A 20,705-nucleotide genomic window follows, 5' to 3' on the forward strand; every position below is an offset into this window, starting at 1 on the left:
TAGCAGTCGCAGTGGGTGCAGACCGATGGAAGCAAGCGGCTTTGCTCGCAAACCCTCCCCAGCGCCCCGCCGGAGAGGAGGAGATGTACAGTGCTTGCTTGGCTGTGTGAGGCGGCGCGCCGCTCTTGATCCCGCGGCTGCGAAGTTAACCGGCGGTGGCGCTGGGAGATGTCAAAGGTGAGAGTGAGGAGGCGTGGGGCGGCGTGCCAGCCCGCGGCTTAGCGGCGGCGGGGGGCGGGGGGCGGAGGGCGCCTTAAAAGCAAAGCGTGGTCGCGGCGGCGGGCGCCGGGGCGCGGCCCGCGTCCTCAGGAGCGTCGCTGAGCGATGGCGCCGCCGTGACGGACGACGGCGGGCGTCGCCTGGCATCCCAACGCGCCCCGCAGCGCTGCGTGCCGGCGCCTGGCGCGTGCGTGCGCTGGGTGCGCCAGTGCGTGCAGCAAGTGGGCGTAAAGAGCCGTCCAGCACTTGCTCACCGACTGCTGTACCAGAAGAATACCTATCTCTCTCACTCTACGTACATCGATTGTAACTCTGAAGTGTCCGTATCGGACATAGAGTAGAAATATCTCTGGAGTGAGCATTGAGAAGCGCAGAATTGATTTTGTGTTGTCGACACGTTGCCACAATGGTCACGTGATCTCGGGACGCCGTAGATTTGTCCGACATTCATCCTATAAATTTTGAATGTTGTCATATCGCTAGTAAATACAGATTCCCTTCGTAAGTGCTGTGGATTTAGTATAGACGTTTTGCAGGCACCATAGCAGTTTACGTCTGATATTTGAAATAAATTGGGCTCTTAGCTTTGAAGAGCAAAATGAAAGAGCATGACGTCACAGAAGCTTCACGTCAGCATGTATTTACAATGTCTTTGATGTCACATCTCGTCAAGTCGCTTAACACAGTACTGAACGGCGAAATTGGGGTTTTGAGTCACCATCCCTAATATGCATAAAATGTTAGAGTATGGTATCAGAACTGAGGAGCTAACAACGACAAAATTTGTCAATGGCCGAAGCAAACTTTATAACCTATGTTCTTGATCAATTATGTTTGGTAAATTACTGAGAAGTGAGACAACGTTTCAAAACATCGACAATTATTTGCTAGGGAAAATATGTACATTCGTACACATCAAAGAAAGATTCAAACGAATTAATGAAGCCTGTTAAACTTATCCATTATGTTTTTTCTTACGTAATTAATAACGTCATAAACAACTGTATTTGACTCCTTCATTAAAGCTGACGTTTTTGCTTAAAATGTCATATGGTGGAATTTGCTTCGTCTACTTATGTTCTTATACATAAACATTGTGGGCGTCAGCGCCTTTGTGTAATCGAAAACCTAAATAACTTTTCGCCTTCAGATATACGACCTCGGTTGCGTAAGAAAGTGGAAAACATATCCCAGCCGTCATGGAACATCTCCAATTTGTCACTAAAACAAAGCGCTATTATAAAATGATTGTGAAGATACAACAGTACAAAAGCCGCTTTTATAAGGAGAATGAGCGCGGCGAAAATGGGTTAACTTAAGACGTTGACTGGTAACGTCAAAATTTTCTTCCCGAGAAACCTTGACGTACCGTGAAATGACGTGACGTTCCGTTGACGACCTGTGCGAATGCCTCCATTCGAAAGGTATTGTAGAACGTTTTGGTGCTGTGTGACGAGACGTGACGTCACCTGATGGCGGACGCGCATTGGCGCTAAACAATCGACGTCGTCCCTAGATCACGTGACAATTCCAGTTTAATGTTGACAACATGCGCAAGACGCAATGCTCACTCCAGAGATATTTCTACTCTATGGTATCGGAGCACACTTCGCGTCAAAGTCGATGTAGCCCAACATGTTTCTGCATCCTAGTGAAGAATACTACACTTAAATTCCAAAGAAATTGATAGAGGTATGGCGCGGGATTAGCCGAGCCGTCAAAGGCACTGCAGTCATGAACTGTGCGGCTGGTCCCGGCGGAGGTTCGAGTCCTCCCTCGGGCATGTGTGCGTGTGTTTGTCCTTAACATAATTTAGGTTAAGGGGCTCCGGAAAGGCTCAAAATCATGAAAAATTTTTACTTTTTTGCGTTTTCTGAATCTGCAGACCATTACCTTTTAATAGATATATAATTTATTCAATTCCGAAGACTACAACTATTTTTAAATTTTTTTTGAAATGTGTTCTACATGGGCGTGACCCACTGTGGCGCTGTTAAACTGCTGTCAAATGTTATTATTAACGTCCGTGTTCATCAGGTACATTTTAGTGATGTGAGATAAAGTATAAAACCTATTTTCAGAGACTTAGCAGCACCTGAACTGTTGAAAAAGTGTATTCGCGGAAAAACTCAAAACCCCAATGAAAGTGTAAATAGTGTTATATGGTCGAGAATCCCCAAGACTGTATATGTTGGAATAGAAACACTTCACTTTGGTGTGTATGACGCTGTTGCGACTTTCAATGATGGCAACATTGTAAGGTGCAAGGTATTTAGAAATATGGGAATGAAGATAGGTTCTAACATGGTACGAGCGATGCTTGCTTTAGACAAGGAACGCCTTCGGGCTGCAGACAGGGCTGTAAAGAGTCTAGAAATACAAGCAAGAGTAAACAGGAGGAGGAACAAGAGGAAGCTGGAGGAGGAGTTTGCAGAGGATGAAGATAATCGATCCTATGGACCTGGAATGCACTAAAAAGTTAATCCAATCTTTGTCGCTCGATTCCCAAAACTGTTATTTTCTCATACTAATTACATGTTTTCTAAGGATCTTCCAAACATATTTGTTTCAAACTTTCAGTAAATGTTACACAGTACCTTCTGCATAATTTAACACAGCCTTTTTCCAAAAAACTGTATATTTTTGAATATATAAATAAAAAATTGCAACAAAATGTTGTGAATTTTCATTACAATTAAAAAAAATCATCTTTAATAACTGAACTAAAATTTTGTAAAATTCCTGTGTTAAGTTGTAGCCCATATTCCAATAAATAATCTGTAAAAAGTTCAACTTCCTACCTCAAATACTTTGTGAGGAAAGATGTAATTTATAAGCGTTATTTTAACATTGCAAGTATAGGGCGTTCCGGAGCCCCTTAAGTAGTGTGTAAGCTTAGGGACTGATGACCTTAGCAGTTAAGCCCATAGGATTTCACACACATTTGAACATTTGATAGAGGTATGCGTATTCAAATACAGAGATCTCCAAACACGAAGAGTACGGCGCTGCGGTCGGCAACGCCTATGTAAGACAGCAAGTGTCTAGCGCAGCTGTTAGATCGGTTACTGCTGCTACAGTGACAGGTTGTCACAGTCTGAACGTGGTGTTACAGTCGGCGCACGAGCGATGGGACAGCCTCGCTCAGGTAGCGATGAAGTGGGGATTTTCCCGGAAGACCATTTCGAGAGTGTACCGTAAATATCAGGAATCCGGTAAAACATCAAGTCACCGACATTGCTGCGGCCGGAAAAAGATCCTGCAAGAACGGGACCAACGACGACTGACGAGAATCGCTCAAGGTGAGAGAAGTGCAAACTTTCCGGAAATTGCTGCAGATGTCGGTGCTGGGCGATCAACAAGTGTCAGCGTGCGAATCATTCGACGGAACATCGTCGATATGGGCTTTCGAAGCCAACGCCCACTTGTGTACCGTTGAAAACAACACGACACCTTGGCGCCTCGTCTGTGAGCGTCAACGCCGTCCAGAGTGGCCGAGCGGTTCTAGGCGCTTCAGTTTGGAACCGCGCGACCGCTACGGTCGCAGGTTCGAATACTGCCTCGGGCATGAATGTGTGTGATGTCCTTAGGTTAGTCAGGTTTAAGTAGTTCTAAGTTCTAGGGGACTGATGACCTCAGAAGTTAAGTCCCATAGTGCTCAGAGCCATTTGAACCGTAAGACCATCAACACGCACATTGGACTGTTGATGACTGGAAACGTGATGCCTGGTTCGACTAGTCTCGTTTCAAACTGTATCGAGTGGATGGACGTATACGGGTATGGAGACAACCTGATGAATCCATGGACCCTGCATGTGAGCAGGGGACTGTTCAAACTGATGAAGGTTCTGTAATGGTGTGGGGCATGGGCAGTTGGAGTGGTATTGGACCCCTGACATGTCTAGATACGACTCTGACAGGTCTGATTACTGCTTTCTTTCGTGTCCTTTGTGAATTCCGACGGACTTGTGCAATTCCAACAGGACAGTGCGACACCCCACACGACCGGAATTGCTAGAGAGTGCCTCCAGGAACAGTCTTCTGAGTTTAAACACTTCCCCTGGACACCAAGCTCCCCAGAAATGAACGTTATTGAGCATGGATGGGATCCCTTGCTAACGTGCTGTTCAGAAGATATCTACATGCCCCGTACTCTTACGGATTTATGGACACCCTACCGGATTCATGTTGTCAGTTCCATCCAGCATTACTTCAGACATTAGCCGAATCCATGCCACGTCGCGTTGTGGCACTTCTGACTACTCGCGGGGGCCTGCGCAATATTAGCCAGGTGTACCAGTCTTTTCGGCTCTTCAGTGTATGACGTGTAATCATACCGTCTACCTTCACTGTTCTTACATGGGTCGGACAAAAACAAGCAAGCGATAACTGCATGTTTGAAAACAGATGCAGGTGGTAGCCCAGCCTGCAGGTTGCGATGTTCTATTTGACCACGAATGCATGGTGATCATATCCCATACTGATGTAGGGTTACATGCGCAGGAAACAGTGGCATTTTGTAGCACTTGTCTTTCGGGACGGTTTTCTCAACTTATCACCTATACCGTGGACTTACAGATCTGTGTCGTGTGTGTTCCCTACGCGCGTATGCTGTTAGCGCCAGTTTTGTGTAGTGCCACGTTGTATGGCACCACATTCTGCAATTACCCTTCATTTATGAGCATGAGTGTAGTTATCTGTGGGCTACATACACGGCAGGTGATCAGGTTCACTTTCATTCGTCAGCGCTATCTATCGTGGCAACAACGCATTTCCGGACACATGTTCATAGGACCTCCTTTTCCTCCATTTCCAGCGAAGATCTCGTCCCTGCAGTTGCCACTCTTATTAACGCTCACCCTGTACGTTGCATGCAAAGTGTGCAATGTTGATGCATTAAGTTGTTATGAAAGCGGTGCTGATATTCAAGACAATAAAAGCGGGATAAAAGCTGTGAGCTGTCTGGGGAACTTAACCTTGCATTACTGAGCAACTGTTTCACCAGGTATCCAGTCTAGCTTACCAAATTCCCAACCAGACTAACGTAAAATAATCTTTTAATAGTCATCTTACGACAACCGGTGATATATATATAAAAAGAGAATTTAAATAAAAAGAAATAAATCAGTTTATATTTGGACATTTATTTTAACATTGATCATTGCTCCGTTAAAATTTCAGCATATTAAACTTGATTCATAACTAAACTGGTGCCTTATTTAGAATTCTGAAAATATGAGTTTGTAAACTAACAGAACACATCAAATATGGAGCCAAGATTGGGACACTGCGTACAACACTGCATTCATAAAATAACACATGAAGAACGTTGAAACATATGCAAGAGGAAATTAACCACAACCAACCGATTCAATTTTCACCCAAAGAAGTTACGTTCGTAGCGCAATCCTGTCCGTCATGAAATTACCACACACTGGTATACTAAATTCATACTAACCCTCTGTGAAATCTTCCCAAAAAGAATAGCTGAGGGCTACTTTGATGATTACACCACAAGCTACACGTGGTCAACTTGGTTTACACAAAGAGCATAACTCCACAATAATTTTGATAATTAAAATAAATTACATCGAAATGCAATTTACAAAAGAAAAACCTCGAACTGGTTACTATCCTCTTACTATTAACCTGATGGGTCAAACAATTGTATAAGCACGTGGTACTGGTCTCACAAAGTACACCCCACATGGGTTGAACATAAAGAAAAGTTGCTATATTGAGAAATATTGTCAAGAGGAGACGTTATAATCTGACGCACATTCGCATTTATGATCTTAGTTAGTTACTGATCAACACGTGGTTCCACTTTACTCATAAAGTAGTGACAAAGCAACTACCGGAAGATATTCTGAACTTCACACTCGAATTACACTGCGTTGCAATTTAAGATAACATTAGATATTTTAGATCTAAACCTGAAATAAAGGTGATTAAATTTTCAGTTAGGCTGAACTTAAGAAATCCATTGTCCTACGGACTTAGCAGAGACGCACTTAGCCGGAGATCTTACCACTTCAGACGCTCGCAGCAGATGGGCTGCCTGGGCCCCTACCGAGGGTGCTTCACAGATACAAAATTGAAGTGACCAGAGAGGCAGCTTCCTATACCAACATGACAAGGGACGGACAGGACCGTACTAAGAATAGAAACCTCTTTCCTTTTAGATGGCGTAGCTACCTGTTCCGACATTGGTCCTACTGTTCTCTAGCAGACAGGCTTGTCTGCTACCATCAAGTATTCATCCTTTCACACAGAACGGAAGGGGGATGACAGTATCTTATCATATACAGTATATAAAAGAAAGCGGATGTAGGTTCCGTATGAGACTGTGTGACATGAATTACATATAAACTGTGTTTTAAAGTGTAGTAGTGTGACAGATCGTTCTTGATTATGTGTAAAAGTAACACGTTCCACTGCCCAGTCTCCTCCCAGATGGAGTCAGAAACACCACAGTAAATTTAGAAGTGGAATTCATGCCGTAAATGACAACAGATTTAAGAAATTAACATGAAAGGAATCCAACAGAGACCTTTCAAGTGGAATGGTTCCGTGTAGGCAGGCTTGGTAGATTAGAAAGACGTAAGTGTGGAGGACGATACAGTGACGCACTGGCGCCGCTGTCTGGCTGCTCCGCGATTGGTGGTGGCGGGTAGAGCCGTGTGGGCGGAAACAATAAGGTGGAATCAAGCGCCACGGGAGAAACCAGAAAGAGAAAAAATAAAATAAAGCAATCGGGCAATTTCCAAAGCCGCGACAGATGAGGGAGTCAAGCTCGGGCGTAAATAAAGGAGGCATTCAGGGAGTCCGCAGCAGCGGAGAGTGTCTTCCAAATAAAAACAAACTGCCCTGTGAGGGGGCGGACGGGGGTGGGATGGGGTGCGCCGCCGGTCGGTTTGTTACCGCTGTTAACAAGACGAGGGACCCATTAAGGGAGGGCGACTCGCAGCCCCCCAATTATAAGGAGGCCCACGCTCCGGTTTTTATTTCGGTATTTCGCCGTCGCGCTGGCTTCTTTCTTTCCCTTTTTTTTCTCCTGCCCTGGCCTCAAGACTTTATAAGGCACTAGTTGGGGACGCGATAGACGGGGGGAGGAAGGAAGGGTTCGGCTTGTCTGTTACGGCGGTGACGCTGCCGGGGAAAGAAGGACGGCCCGGCGCGGATTGATGCGGCCTCTTTGCTCCGAACACTGTGGCTGCCGGGCCATTTATATATCGGCCGCACTAATTGCTTTCAATTAAGAGGCCCGGCGTCTCGCTCTTTTCTTCCCTCCTGACACGCTGTGTGTGGCTGGGCGGTCCCGCCCTTGAGCCCTTCTTCCAGGGCAGGCTAAGGGATTCGGCAGTCACTGCGCGGCCGCCGCTGCCGTAAATGGAGCGATAAACAGAAATAATTGCCTGTGCTAGCGAGTAGAGACTCATTCCGCTGCGAGGGGCATTCCGCTTCGAAGCGTCGCCATTGGTCTCTTGCGGCGGTCATGTGACGTATCACCCCTTCGGTGGCTGTCTTACTGTGGCAATCAGACAGCGGAGCAGAAGCGACAGGATTACGAATCGGGACAATGGACAGTAACGCAGGGACTGTTATTACTGATGTAAGGTCTACCATACCCCAACTCATCCCAGAAAATATGATTCGACATGTGAAATTGGATGGACGAGCTGAGTGTAGACCACGTCCATGGGTTGTCGGTAATAAGACAAGTATGACCAGTTACTCCAACAACCATTATCTGATCAGAAGTAAGTCGACACCTGTTAGTGGACATTAATATGAGATATGTGTACGCTTGACGGCTTAGGGACACGTTCAGTGATGCATATGAATGTGTGTGAAGGAACGGCAACGCGTTCTTCCTCAAGAGTCAAAACCAGGTACGATTGTGATGTTGGATGCGGGGGTTTCGAGGATGAGGATGATGACGTCGTTTGGTTTCTGGGACGCTCAAGTGCGCTGTTATCAGCGCCCGTACAAATTCCCAACCTTTGCTCAGTCTAATCTCGCCACTTTCGTGAATGATAATGAAATGATGAGGACAGCCGGCCGGTGTGGCCGAGCGGTTCTAGGCGCTGCAGTCTGGAACCGCGCAACCACTACGGTCGCAGGTTCGAGTCCTGCCTCGGGCATGGGTGTGTGTGATGTCCTAAGGTTAGTTACGTTTAAGTAGATCTAGGGGACATGACCTCAGATGTTAAGTCCCGTACTGCTCAGAGCCAATGATAAGGACAACAAGAACCCACAGTCATCAGGGGGAAGGTGAAAATCCCTGACCCCGCCGGGAATCGAACCCGGGAACCCGCGCTCGGGAAGGGGGTTTGGAGGAGGAGGAGATTGGTGTCCAACCCCGGTCGACAGTTAGGTTATTAGAAAAGGAACACAAACTCGCAATGTGTCAAGGATGGGGAAGGAAATCGGCCCTGCCCCTTCAAAGGAACCATCCCGGCATTTACCTGAAGCGACTTGGGGAAATCATGGGTAATCTAAATCAGGATGGCCGGACGCGGGTTTGAACCGTCGTTCTCCCGAATGCGAGTCCAGTGTGCTAACCACGGCGCCACCTCGCTATGTTACAATAATGATGGAATCTGCAGAAATACATTAAAATTCGTGCTACAGCCAGGACTCGAACGTGGATGTCCTTGCTTACGAGGCAGGAATGCTAGTGATTACATCACTGCAGCCACAACGAGGGGAAAATAAGCGGAAGATATGAACTATGTGTTTGGGAGGGCGGTGGGCTTGGATACCCCGTGTAGCAATGTTAGCCATAGTGCTGCAGTGGAGTAATGGGTAGGACTCCTCCCTAATAACCAAGGAGACCTGAGTTGAAGTCCTGGCTGTGGCAGAAATTTTAATTCATTTCTTCGGACTCCATTATTATCGCTGAATGGTGTGACTGGAAACACGTGTGCCTGCCCCTGCACTGTACTTTGCTGTCAGATCTGCCAACTGTCATGCTTTTTGACAAGGCATGGCCGTCCGACTTGTTGTCACCCGTTCGAGGTTCCACCATCCTTCAACCACTTTTCACAGCAACAGTAGCATGCAATCAGCCGACCAACTTACCGATACTGGGATGTTCATTCCCAGGTCCTGCGCATAACAACCTCCCCATCCTCAAATTCGCTTGTGTCTGTGGATTTCCCCATTTGCGACACGTATCATCACTACAACTGTCCCCCATTCGGCGCTGATAACGACGACGTTAAGTGCCCCTAACCCATAACTATTTCCCATTAGCCTCCGCTCGACAGCCACGGGTATCTGAAAATGATGTCTTTTAACAAGTACTGTATTCTGAGGTGAAAGTGAGATTCCCAGCTGTTGTTACATGTGATCGACTGCAGAGGAGACATTTCTACTTGTGGTACGGTCTTGTTCACGGTGTGGCTGCTCAAGCGACCCAAAACATTAAATCAGTCACGATTTAGTCGGGAATAATCTTCCAGTTTCGACCGTATTCTGTACGCTCACGCGATTCTCCTGGAATACTGAAGGGCATTATGTCACCACAAGGAAGAGGAGCCGTGGACAATTGTAAAGACACAATTCTCCCTCATAGCAGCTGAAGAAAGTAGGCACTTTGTGTGTGGCTGTGTCATTTGCAGATGAACGCCGTGAAAACCGGAACATTGGAGCAGTTTGGTTTCTGCCAGTATCAAGTACGTCCCAGGCTGTGTTGCGCGCCAAAGAGTGTCTCAGAAAATCACAGAACAGAGGTAATTAGAATATTGACTAATAGTCAATACTAAGCTCAGAAAGGTAAAAATGCAGCTTACAACAGGGAGAAGTTTGAGAGAGATGTGAATGGCAGGGTTATTAGGAAAGTAAGGAACAATCGGTCGCGAAATGGAAACGACACTGAAAATCCGATGAAGTTTTGCACAAATGTGTTGGGCAGTGTCTCTGGTATGCCCGTCGATCATTTTACGTCGTTCTTTTCAGTTCTGAGCACACAGGAATCACATAAAGATACCTAAAACAATAGTGTCTCCCGCCAAGTACGGGAGCCTGCGAGAAATTTCGCCTGAAGCTATGCAGCCAACATAACATAACTGTGGTGCTGTTTCTTCTTCAAGACAATTCACAGTCGCATTCTGCAGGGGCAATGAAGATGCTCCTGCATCGTTTTCAATTGGAAATGTTTGATTACCCACAATACAGCCCGTAACTGTCTCCCCCTGAGTTTAATCTCTGCTCACATGAACCACTGGCTATGAAGACAACATTTTGGCACAGACAACGAGCTGTAGACCAGAGTAGACAATTGGCGGAAAGCAATGGTGGCTGTCTTCTATAACGAGGGTATTTGGAAGTTGGCACAATGCTATGACAAACGTCTAAGTCGGATTGGCGACTATGGAGATAAGTAGCTGGAAATTGTAGCTAACTGTTGCACATAAAACAGTTTTGATTTTCACTGTGGTTTCAATTTCGCGACCTGTCGTTCCTTACTTTCCGAATAATGGTTCAAATGGCTCTGAGCACTATGGGACTTAACATCTATGGTCATCAGTCCCATAGAACTTAGAACTACTTAAACCTAACTAACCTAAGGACATCACACAACACCCAGCCATCACGAGGCAGAGAAAATCCCTGACCCCGCCCGGAATCGAACCCGGGAACCCGGGCGTGGGAAGCGAGAACGCTACCGCACGACCACGAGATGCGGGCTTACTTTCCGAATAGCCCTCGTAATAGCTACAGTAGACAGAGAGGTGGGTCGGACCCCGCCGCCTGTTGCTGGGTTGCGCTCGCTAAGAAATGATGGCCTAGCAGAACGTGACACAAAGCATTCTCTCTCTCACTTCCTTGATACTTTTGCGTTTGAATAAAACAATATTAAAGTAAGTGCTTTACGATGCCTCCCGTCTAGCGGTGTATGCTTGTCACCAATTTAAATCCCTTTTAAGTTGACGGCACTTCGGCGACTTGCGTGTTTATGATGATGAAGGACACAAAAGACCCAGCCCCTGCCGGGAATCGAACCCGGGCCCCTGGTGTGGCAGGTGGTAACGCTACCGCTGCGCTACGGAGGCGGACTATTACAAAGAGTCTGACATTATTACCTCTTTATCCTTGACATCATTGTAAATGAATATTTATGTTACCGGCTGTATTTTTGTTGGTTTCCATGGAGATCTGTTTCTAAATGGAGATCCGTTTCTAAATAAATCTTAATTATCACAAATCGACTTCCCATATCGTGCATTTCTGTGAGTGTTACGATGTACTTCACTTTTCTTATTTTATGAAAGATGGAATTTCGCGTTTTCAATTGACAGTGTAATTAGGCAATAGAACCACACAGAGTTCGCCCCGATAGCTGAGTGGTGAGCGTGACGGATTGCCGTCCTATGGGCCCGGGTTCGATTCCCGGCTGCAGTGGGGATTTTCTCCGCTCAGGGACTGGGTGTTGTGTGGTCTTCATCATCATTTCATCCCCATCCGGCGTGCAGGTCGCCCAATATGGCGTCGAATGTAATAAGACCTGCAGCAATGCGGGCTGACCTGCACACATGAGGCCTGCTGGACAATGACGCCAAACGCTCATTTCCATTTCCATACCACGCAGAAAGAGTTACCAGTGTCTCAAGAGACGTGGTAAAGTCCACTTCTGGTGGTGACTTGATGACTTTAACTTCTGGTGTCGACTTGGCTAAATGAAGAAGGCTGGGGTGGTGAGGTGTCTTGTTAATTGCTAGTGGTGATGGAACTACCTTGTGCAGCATAATTAAAGGCTCACTTTTTCGAAACCCATTATTTTCCCAAATTGCGATGCCTAGGTACATGTACAGAAACTGTCATCTCTTCGATCCCTAGGTGTCTGTGGGCAGGCAGCCCCTCTAACGACCCTCCTGAACAACACAAATGCAAGTAGGCGCTGGAGTGGAAGTGTGTGCAGGGGTAGCCTACCCACAGGCGCGTAGAGACTGAAGAGCCAGAAGTCACTGTATATGTACTCTTTTAATGTGCTCAGCGAAGGCGCTTGGGTAATCTCGATGGTATTGCCAAATTTGAGGATCTTACAGGAATCATCGTCGTTTCTTTCACATCCTTATCAATGTTGCGGGCCCCCAGTGATCACACCATGGAAGGGTAAGAAACAGGATGAGTAAAACAGCATAAATAGAAACTTCCTGTCAGATTTAAACTGTGTGCCCGACCGAGACTCGAACTCGGGACCTTTGCCTTTGGCGGGCAAGTGCTCTACCAACTGAGCTACCGAAGCACGACTCACGCCCAGTACTCACAGCTTTACTTCTGCCAGTACCTCGTCTCCTACTTTCCAAACTTTACAGAAGCTCTCCTGCGAACCTTGCAGAACTAGCATTCCTGAAAGAAAGGATATTGCGGAGACATGGCTTAGCCACTGCCTGGGAGATGTTTCCAGAATTCTGGCAGAAGTAAAGCTGTGAGTACCGTGCGTGAGTCGTGTTTCGGTAGCTCAGTTGGTAGAGCACTTGCCCGCGAAAGGCAAAGGTCCCGAGTTCGAGTCTCGGTCGGGCGCACAGTTTTAATCTGCCAGGAAGTTTCATATCAGCACACACTCCGCTGCAGAGTGAAAATCTCATTCTGGAAGCATAAATAGACTTTGCTGCATTGGAGCACGTTCAGATTTTTTTGAACGTTTTTTAACAGTCCTTAATGGCTCCTCTTTGTACACCTGAGCAGAAAATACAATCGCACTGCGCTCGAAAGGGGTCAGATATCATTCATGGGGTTTGGAATCCCACATAGTCCTTAGAAGAGGGTTGAATAGTGTGGGGGCATCAGCAGTATCAGAAATTGTTAAAAACGTCGTTCTGTCGCACATCCCACTGCAAATAGCCGTTTTCGACTGCGAAATACGTGTAAAGGAATACGCCCTTCGTGCCACTCCTCGAGAGCTTCTGGTATTGATTCTGAGCGGTGGCTTGTCTGAAAGATTTTCCTTGGCTAAGAAAACCGTGTGATTTCAACATTGGGCGGGGCAATTCTGACCTTCATTAGAGGCGCGTTAAAAGAAAGGGGTGAATTGTGAATAAGAAGGGGTGTGACGATCTTTCCATCATGTGACACCTCCATGGCTGCGTCAGGCAGAATTCTGGTGAATGTGGTGGCAATGTGCCACCATTACCGCTTCTTACACCTCACACGAACCTCTGAGCTCTGGTCTGTAACATAGTACAACTTTTGCGCCATTAAAGAGGTAGACACGGGATTTGAAAAACCTGAGTCTTTAATTCTGCACTGTAGTCGTATGCACCACTGCTGCTCCTGGCAGCTACTGAAGACGCTGCGGCTGGTAGAGAACGCTGACGCGCAGACCGGCAGGCAGAGAGTGGGGTACTCACCGGTAGCGCTGTCGGCGTCGGCGCGGGCGGCCGCGGTCTCGGGTTCGGCGCCCGGCTCGGCCACCGGCTCGGGGAAGATGACGGCGGTGTCGGCGCGCTGCAGGTACTCGGCGATGCGCGCGCGCTCCTCGCCGCCCCAGCAGCCGGCGGCGGCCACCGCGGCGGCGGCAGCGGCGGACGCGGAGGCGGAGGAGGCCGGCCCCGAGCCGCCCCCGCTCTCGGGGGTCACCGCCCCCGCGCCCGGCGGGTCGGGGGACGCGGCGATGGCCGCCGCTGCCACGAGTGCGCGGACCCTGCACAACAATAGCAAAGGTTCATCTAGGCTGTTGTCGTCGGGGCTTCAGTAGAAACCGCAAGATTAGATTAGATTCCGTTTTCGTTCCATGGACCCAAAAATGAGATGATTCTCGTGTGTGTGAAACATTTCACATAAAAATATAAAACATTTGAATATACACTACTGGCCATTAAAATTGCTACACCACGAAGATGACGTGCTACAGGCGCGAGATTTAACCGACAGGAAGAAGATATGCAAATGATTAGCTTTTCAGAGAATTCGCACAAGGTTTGCGCCCGTGGCGACACCTACAACGTGCTGGCACGAGGAAAGTTTCCAACCGATTTCTCTCATACACAAACAGCAGTTGACCGGCGTTGTCTGGTGAAACGTTGTTGTGATGCCTCGTGTAAGGAGGAGAAATGCGTACCATCACGTTCCCGACTTTCATAAAGGTCGGATTGTAATCTATCCCGATTGCGGTCTATCGTATCGCGACATTGCTGCTCGCGTTGGTCGAGATCTAATGACTGTTAACAGAATATGGAATCGGTGGGTTCAGGAGGGTAACACTGAACGCCGTGCTGGAGCCCAACGGCCTCGTACCACTAGCAGTCGAGATGACAGGCATCTTATCGGCATGGCTGTAACGGATCGTGCAGCCACGTCTCGATCTCTGAGTCAACAGATGGGGACGTTTGGAAGACAACAAACGTCTGTAGGAATAGATCGATGACGTTTGCAGTAGCACGGACTATCAGCTCTGAGACCGTGGCAGCGGTTACCCTTGACGCTGCATCACAGACAGGAGCGCCAGCGATGGCGTACTCGACGACGAACCTGGGTGCACGAATGGCAAAACGTCATTTTTCGGATGAATCCAGGTTCTGTTTGCAGCATCATGATGGTCGCATCCGTGTTTGGCGTCATCTCGGTGAACGCACATTGGAAGCGTGTATTCGTCATCGCCATACTGGCGTATCACCCGGCGTGATGCTATAGGGTGCCATTGGTTACACGTCTCGGTCACCTCTTGTTCGCAATGACGGCACTTCGAACAGTGGACGTTACATTTGAGATATGTTAGGACCCGTGGCTCTACCCTTCATTCGAACCCTGCGATACCCTACATTTCAGCAGGATAATGCACGAGCGCCTGTTGCAGGTCGTGTACGGGCCTTTCTGGATATAGAAAATGTTTGACTGCTGCTCTGTCCAGCAGGTTCCCCAGATCTCTCACCAACTGAAAACGTCTGGTCAATGGTGGCCGAGCAACTGGCTCGTCACAATACGCCAGTCACTACTCTTGATAAACTGTGGTATCGTGTTGAAGCTGCATGGGCAGCTGTACCTGTACACGCCATCCAAGCTCTGTTTGAGTCAATGCCCAGGCGTATCAAGGCCGTTATTACGGCCAGAGGTGGTTCTGCTGGTGATTTCTGAGGATCTATGCACCCAAATTGCGTGAAAATGTAATCGCATGTCAGTTCTAGTATAATATGTTTGTCCAATGAATACCCGTTTATCATCGGAATTTTTTCTTGGTGCAGCAATTTTAATGGCCAGTACTGTAATACTTACTATCCTGATCATCTGAGAAGAGACTGTTAAAGTAGGTGAATACATTACAATAACCTGGAAATGCTAATATCTACAGAATTAAGACACAGTCAGAATGAAATATTGTTATACACTTTCAATAAATTTATCATACACAAAATACCTAATCTTGACTGTTGTGATCAAGTGTTCTCTAAATTGAAATCTAGCTGTCATTTTTATTTAGGCTTGTCTAAAAGTTCCTGTTAAGAAACTTCCTGGAAAATTAAAACTGTGTACCGGACCGAGACTCGAACTCGGGACCTATCCCTTTCGCGAGCAAGTGCTCTACCAACTGAGCCGTCCAAGCACGACTCTCGGCCCGTCCTCACAGCTTTACTTCCGCCAGTACCTCGCCTGCTACTTTCCAAAGTTTACAGAAGCTCTCCTGCGAATCATGCAGGACTAGCACTCTTGAAAGAAAGGATATTGCGGAGACATGGCTTAGCCACAGCCTAGGGGATGTTCCCAGAATCCAGAACTCCGCTGCAGAGTGAAAAGCTCATTCTGGAAACATCGAGTGTAAGAAACTTGCCCCAAAGCTTGTAAAAGTGCCGACCTGGGTGGCCGAGCGGTTCTAGGCTTCTGCCCGTCATCCTACAGGATCGAGCAGTCTCTAATTCGTCGACCTATCTCTAACATGGTCACGATATCGGCTTTTTATAACAGATTGAAGTACGTGCACTACGCACTCTTCTACACTAATTTTCTTTCCTTCAGGATAAGATATGTCGCTGCATGAGCCCACGAAATGCGGGACGAGTGCATAGAGACATTCTATTGCGTCAGCTGTTGACTAGTTGTGTTGATGCATTTCAGGGTCGTGATCGATAAGAAGTATTGTTAGTACACATTCGTTGTCTGTTTCACCCACTAGCAGAGGCGATGTCATTAGCAGTAAGATGGATTGCTATTCATTTATCAGAAATAAAGTATAAACTCACGAAAGTTTGAAATTGGAGAATGGACCAGTCCCTTACTACAAGTCAATAGATATAATGGAGATGCGAGAGATGAATTTCATGTTGTAACTGCTGATCTTCTGCACAAATTAAAATGTAAATGTTCGTTTGTTCAAAATCGAGCATCCGCTAAAGTTCTTGACCGTCTGCTTTGAAACACTGACAATACGTTGAATTCTAACATAGGTGTGTTTTTAGATAGCTATTCCGTTTGAAATTTTTCGTAACAACATTTCCTCATTATTAAATTTATAAAAAATTGTATATTACATGTATTAAAGTACATATACAAAACACACGCGTATTACAATGCAACGTTGCATCAAAATATCAAAGCATTCGGTCAAAAACGTTCGGAGGTTTTCAATTGGGAACATATACAGTTCCTATGTAAGTTCGAACGTAGATGCTCGTTTCTTCAAAATTTCACGTCTCCGAAAGTTCCACGTGGATTGCTTTACAATTTTGACACAAAACTGCAAAAAAAAAAAAAAAATACGTGTCTTTATGTTCTACTGGAACGTCATCTGGTGTATATGTAATAAAAGAGGAGACGTCCAAAATTGTTAATCTGCGAAAATGCTTCACCGGGTATTTTGAAATTTTGACAGAACGTTGAATTCTAATGCGGCTGTGTTTTTAGGTACCTAATTCTTTAATGTATGTAAATTTTTAATACAAATAGTATATAAATTCATATATATAATATATAACCACAAAATATTATTACCAAAAATCTCAAAATGTACCTTTCCACTTCAGATTTTTACAGGTTACTGTAACAAACATTTAGAGACATGTACAGTGAATATTTGTTACAATATATGTGAAACGTTGTTAGCAAACAGGAAAGTTGTATTCAAGGTTTATTGTTTTATAATCAGAATACTGCTGCAGGATCTGAAAGTTCAAGAACAACAAAAAAGGCTGAAGGTCAGAGAGAGGGGATTGATGGAGTGGTGAGGTGAGATAGACACAGAAAATGGAAACGAGGAGATGAACAGAGAGAGAGGACAGGAGGAGATGGAGAGAGAGGAGGGCGAGAGGAGAAGGTGGACAGAGAAAGAGGAAGAAGGTGATAGAGAAAGGGAAGGGGGTAAACAAAGAAAGGGGGAGGGGAGGTGAATAGAGACAGGGAAGAGTAGGAGGTCAGGACGTAAACACAATTCCCATACATATTAGGGACGTGAGCTTTTTCTTTTCTTTGTTTTCCATTTAAGCAGACCGAGCCACAACAAAGCGTGTACGGATAAGGCTTGTATTTTAGATATGCGGTCAGATGGGTACGTCGTCCTCACCTGAGCAGTCCCTGAAGGCCCAGCGTGGCGGCCACCGCCGGAGGGCTATCGTCGGAGGCGGCGCAGAGGGCGGCGTCTGTCTGGACGGGGCCGCCGCCGCCGCCTCCGTCGCTGCTCCGCCCCCGCTCTTCGTCGGAGGCGGAACACGAGGACGTAGAAGAAGGCACCGTTGCGGAGGCGGAGGCGTCGGGCGCGAGGTGCTCCGGCTCGGGGGCGGGGGACGGCGAGTCTGCGCCCGGCGTCGGCGCCGCGGAGGCGGACACGGGCGCCGCGACGTCAGCCGCCGCCGGCGACCGCGCCTCCTCCAGCTCCACTGCACAGGCAAAGGAGGCGCCGTGTCAGCACAGCAGTGGGGAACGTATGCGAGGCAAGCAGGAGAAACAAAAATAGTAAGTGTACATACAGGAGATAAGCTACGGTCAAGATACTTCCAGCTCCGCCGCCACTACCAAAGGTGGCAAAGTACTGTGGAACAGGTGCAAGGCAAGCAGTGGAAACGTCAACACTACTATTACATACAGGAGATAAGCTGAAGTAAAGATTCCTCCAGCTTTGCCTCCCCAAGCACTTGACTGCTCGTCTACGATATCTGTGACAGACATAACAGCTTTTGGTGTGTTATGCGCACTGTCGCCTCTATTGCCAGACACTCCGCAGACTTTTGTTGCGGTTGTTGCTGCGGCTTTTTTTGTGGCATTCGTGGTGTCTGCCGGTTCTGTGGCCTGTTCAAGGTCGGTAATACGGTTTCGAATATCATTGGTATGAACACTACAATCTCTGGCGTAAGGGCAGTAATAGACGTCGTCTTCTTCCTCTGTCAGTGAGTCAGAGAGACTTATTTTGCGTTTGATTTGATTACAGTTTGGGGTGTCCGATCGTGTTTTCCGTTTGGGCTCCAGTTGTGCTGGCTTTTGTTACAGTTCTGTTTAGCACCGTTGGGTTCAAGGTCTCACCTTGTATGAATATGATTGGTTTGATGCGTCCTTCGCATTTTGTAGTGTCGTATGTGCGTCGTTGTGCTGGAGTGGATGGGTGATCTTGAGTCGTTAGCAACGCTGTTTTGCGCAGTTGCTTTGGTTCGTCATGTGTGGTGTGGTTTTCTGGTCTCTCGGTATGAGGATTTGGGGTTATCATGTCTATTCTCAGCAGTTCGTCTTCGACTTCGAGTATCCTGTTCATAAGGGTCGTCTGGAATGTCATCCAGTACATTGTCTTTTGATTAGTTTGGCGGCTACTGGTGACATTTATCCTGTGAGTGTTAGGTCGTCTATGTATTCAGTGATTGCGTGATGGCTGTCCTCCAGGTTTGCATTGTTTATCAAGCCTGGAATGTGACCAATGTTGGGGTAGTCGTCAGGTAATAGTTTTTGCCTCTTACGCCAGAGTATGGCACGTAGATGGTTTCTGTGCCTGGTGGATGGTGACTTGTATGATATTGTTTTTTCAGGGATTGATTTATGGAGCATGTTGGTTGACTCAGGGGGGTGTTCAGTTGCCATAGTCAGTACTGTCAATTAGTCTATCAAGCAGCTGTTTGTAGGTCTGGCAGACGCCACCCCTGCTCTTATTGCAAATTCTGTTTCTGTTCCTGCAGGGAATGCAATCGATGGGCTCTGATGCACGACAGTCCGCGCGTTTGTTGCCCTTTTTACCACACCTTGAACAGGTCGTACCTGTGTCTGCGCAGGCTTTGGTTGTATGGCCAAGGTCACAACAGTTGTAACACTGGCTCACTGACGTAAAGTCTTTGACAGATAGGGATTGGAAGTCTATGTACACCCTTCCTTTTTTGGTGAGGTACCAATAAATTCTGGGTGTGACTTCCAACACTTGATGGTTGTATCCCTTTCCTTTGGGCCCTGTGCGGAATCTGATTTTTACGTCTTTGTCGAATTCGTCTTTTGTGAAATCGTCACTGAGATTTTGGTCGTATAGACTCTCAAGAAATTCTCTATCCGAGATAGTGTCTGTCACTCGATGGACTACCACCAATGGTTGCCGCTTTCTGGGCCCCTCACACGCGATATTCTCAATATCTTTCGCCTTTTCCATTATTTTCCTACAGTCCTCCTGTGTTACTGCTTCAACAATCACAGCTTTCTTCGTGTTTCTTATTGACTTAATGTGTAGGTTGTCTCGTCTTGGGTTGATGTTTTTTGTCAACGTCTGTTTTATTGTTTTCGTGTCTTGGTTGTTCAAAATCGTTCAAATGGCTCTGAGCACTAAGGGACTTAACTTCTGATGTCATCAGTCCCCTAGAACTTAGAACTGCTTATACCTAACTAACCTAAGGACATTACACACATCCATGCCCGAGGCAGGATTCGAACCTGCGACCGTAGCGGTCGCGCGGCTCCGCGCCTAGAACCGCTCGGCCACCCCGGCCGGCTGTCTTGTTTGTTGGTAGGCTTTATGAAGAGAGTAGTTGCCTGCTTGGCTTTTGCCACCGCAATGCGTTTATGTTCATTGGGTGCGGTGGAGAGTGCCACAGCGTATGTTAGTGTCTTGGCCTGTTGCTGTGCCTGTTCAGTAAACTTTCCTGTCAGATCCCTAATTTGGTCCCTGAGCTCTTGGTTTATTTCAGCGAGTGTTGTATTGTCTTTCTCGAGTTTGTTGACTTGTTCTGTGAGAGACTCAATTCTAAGGTCCTTCACTGGGTCAGCTGAGTGTTGAAGTTCGCGCAGTAGATCTTTGTTCTGCTGTTGCAGCAGCTCGACCTTTGCTTCTGCTGACGTGAGTTGGAAAGCCAAAGGGAATATTTTATTCCTTATCGTATTCAGTACGCTACTCGATACGTGTTTGGCCTTTAATTCCGCCCCAATGTCATTTAATAGCTCGTCAATTGCAGCGATCTTCTGGCTCGGTGACATGATGGCATATTCGTGGGCACCAGACGCCATGCCTATAGGTTACTGGAGCATTTAAATTCACATAATTTGCTGTCAAATGTTCAGTTTGGTTTTAGAAATGGTTTAACAACTGAAAA

The 20,705-nt window shown here is 46.9% G+C and overlaps 1 protein-coding gene and 1 non-coding gene across 2 annotated transcripts in view; both read right to left on the reverse strand.

Moving 5' to 3' along the window:
- Window positions 1-253: 253 nt before the first annotated feature.
- The window catches only part of LOC126214973 (spidroin-2-like), a 60,504-nt gene continuing 40,052 nt past the window's right edge, over window positions 254-20,705 (reverse strand). Inside the window, exons 3-5 of the mRNA XM_049941606.1 lie at window positions 17,720-18,032; window positions 13,581-13,873; window positions 254-399 (exon numbers count right to left, since the gene is read on the reverse strand). Of these exons, the coding sequence (XP_049797563.1) occupies window positions 254-399; window positions 13,581-13,873; window positions 17,720-18,032 (752 nt within the window). The remainder of the gene's footprint in view (window positions 400-13,580; window positions 13,874-17,719; window positions 18,033-20,705) is intronic.
- On the reverse strand, window positions 12,402-12,476 carry Trnaw-cca (transfer RNA tryptophan (anticodon CCA)). The gene has a single exon. It is a non-coding gene; the product is annotated as a tRNA-Trp (tRNA).

This window comes from Schistocerca nitens, chromosome 12, assembly GCF_023898315.1.
Source record: "Schistocerca nitens isolate TAMUIC-IGC-003100 chromosome 12, iqSchNite1.1, whole genome shotgun sequence".
Taxonomy (NCBI): domain Eukaryota; kingdom Metazoa; phylum Arthropoda; class Insecta; order Orthoptera; family Acrididae; genus Schistocerca; species Schistocerca nitens.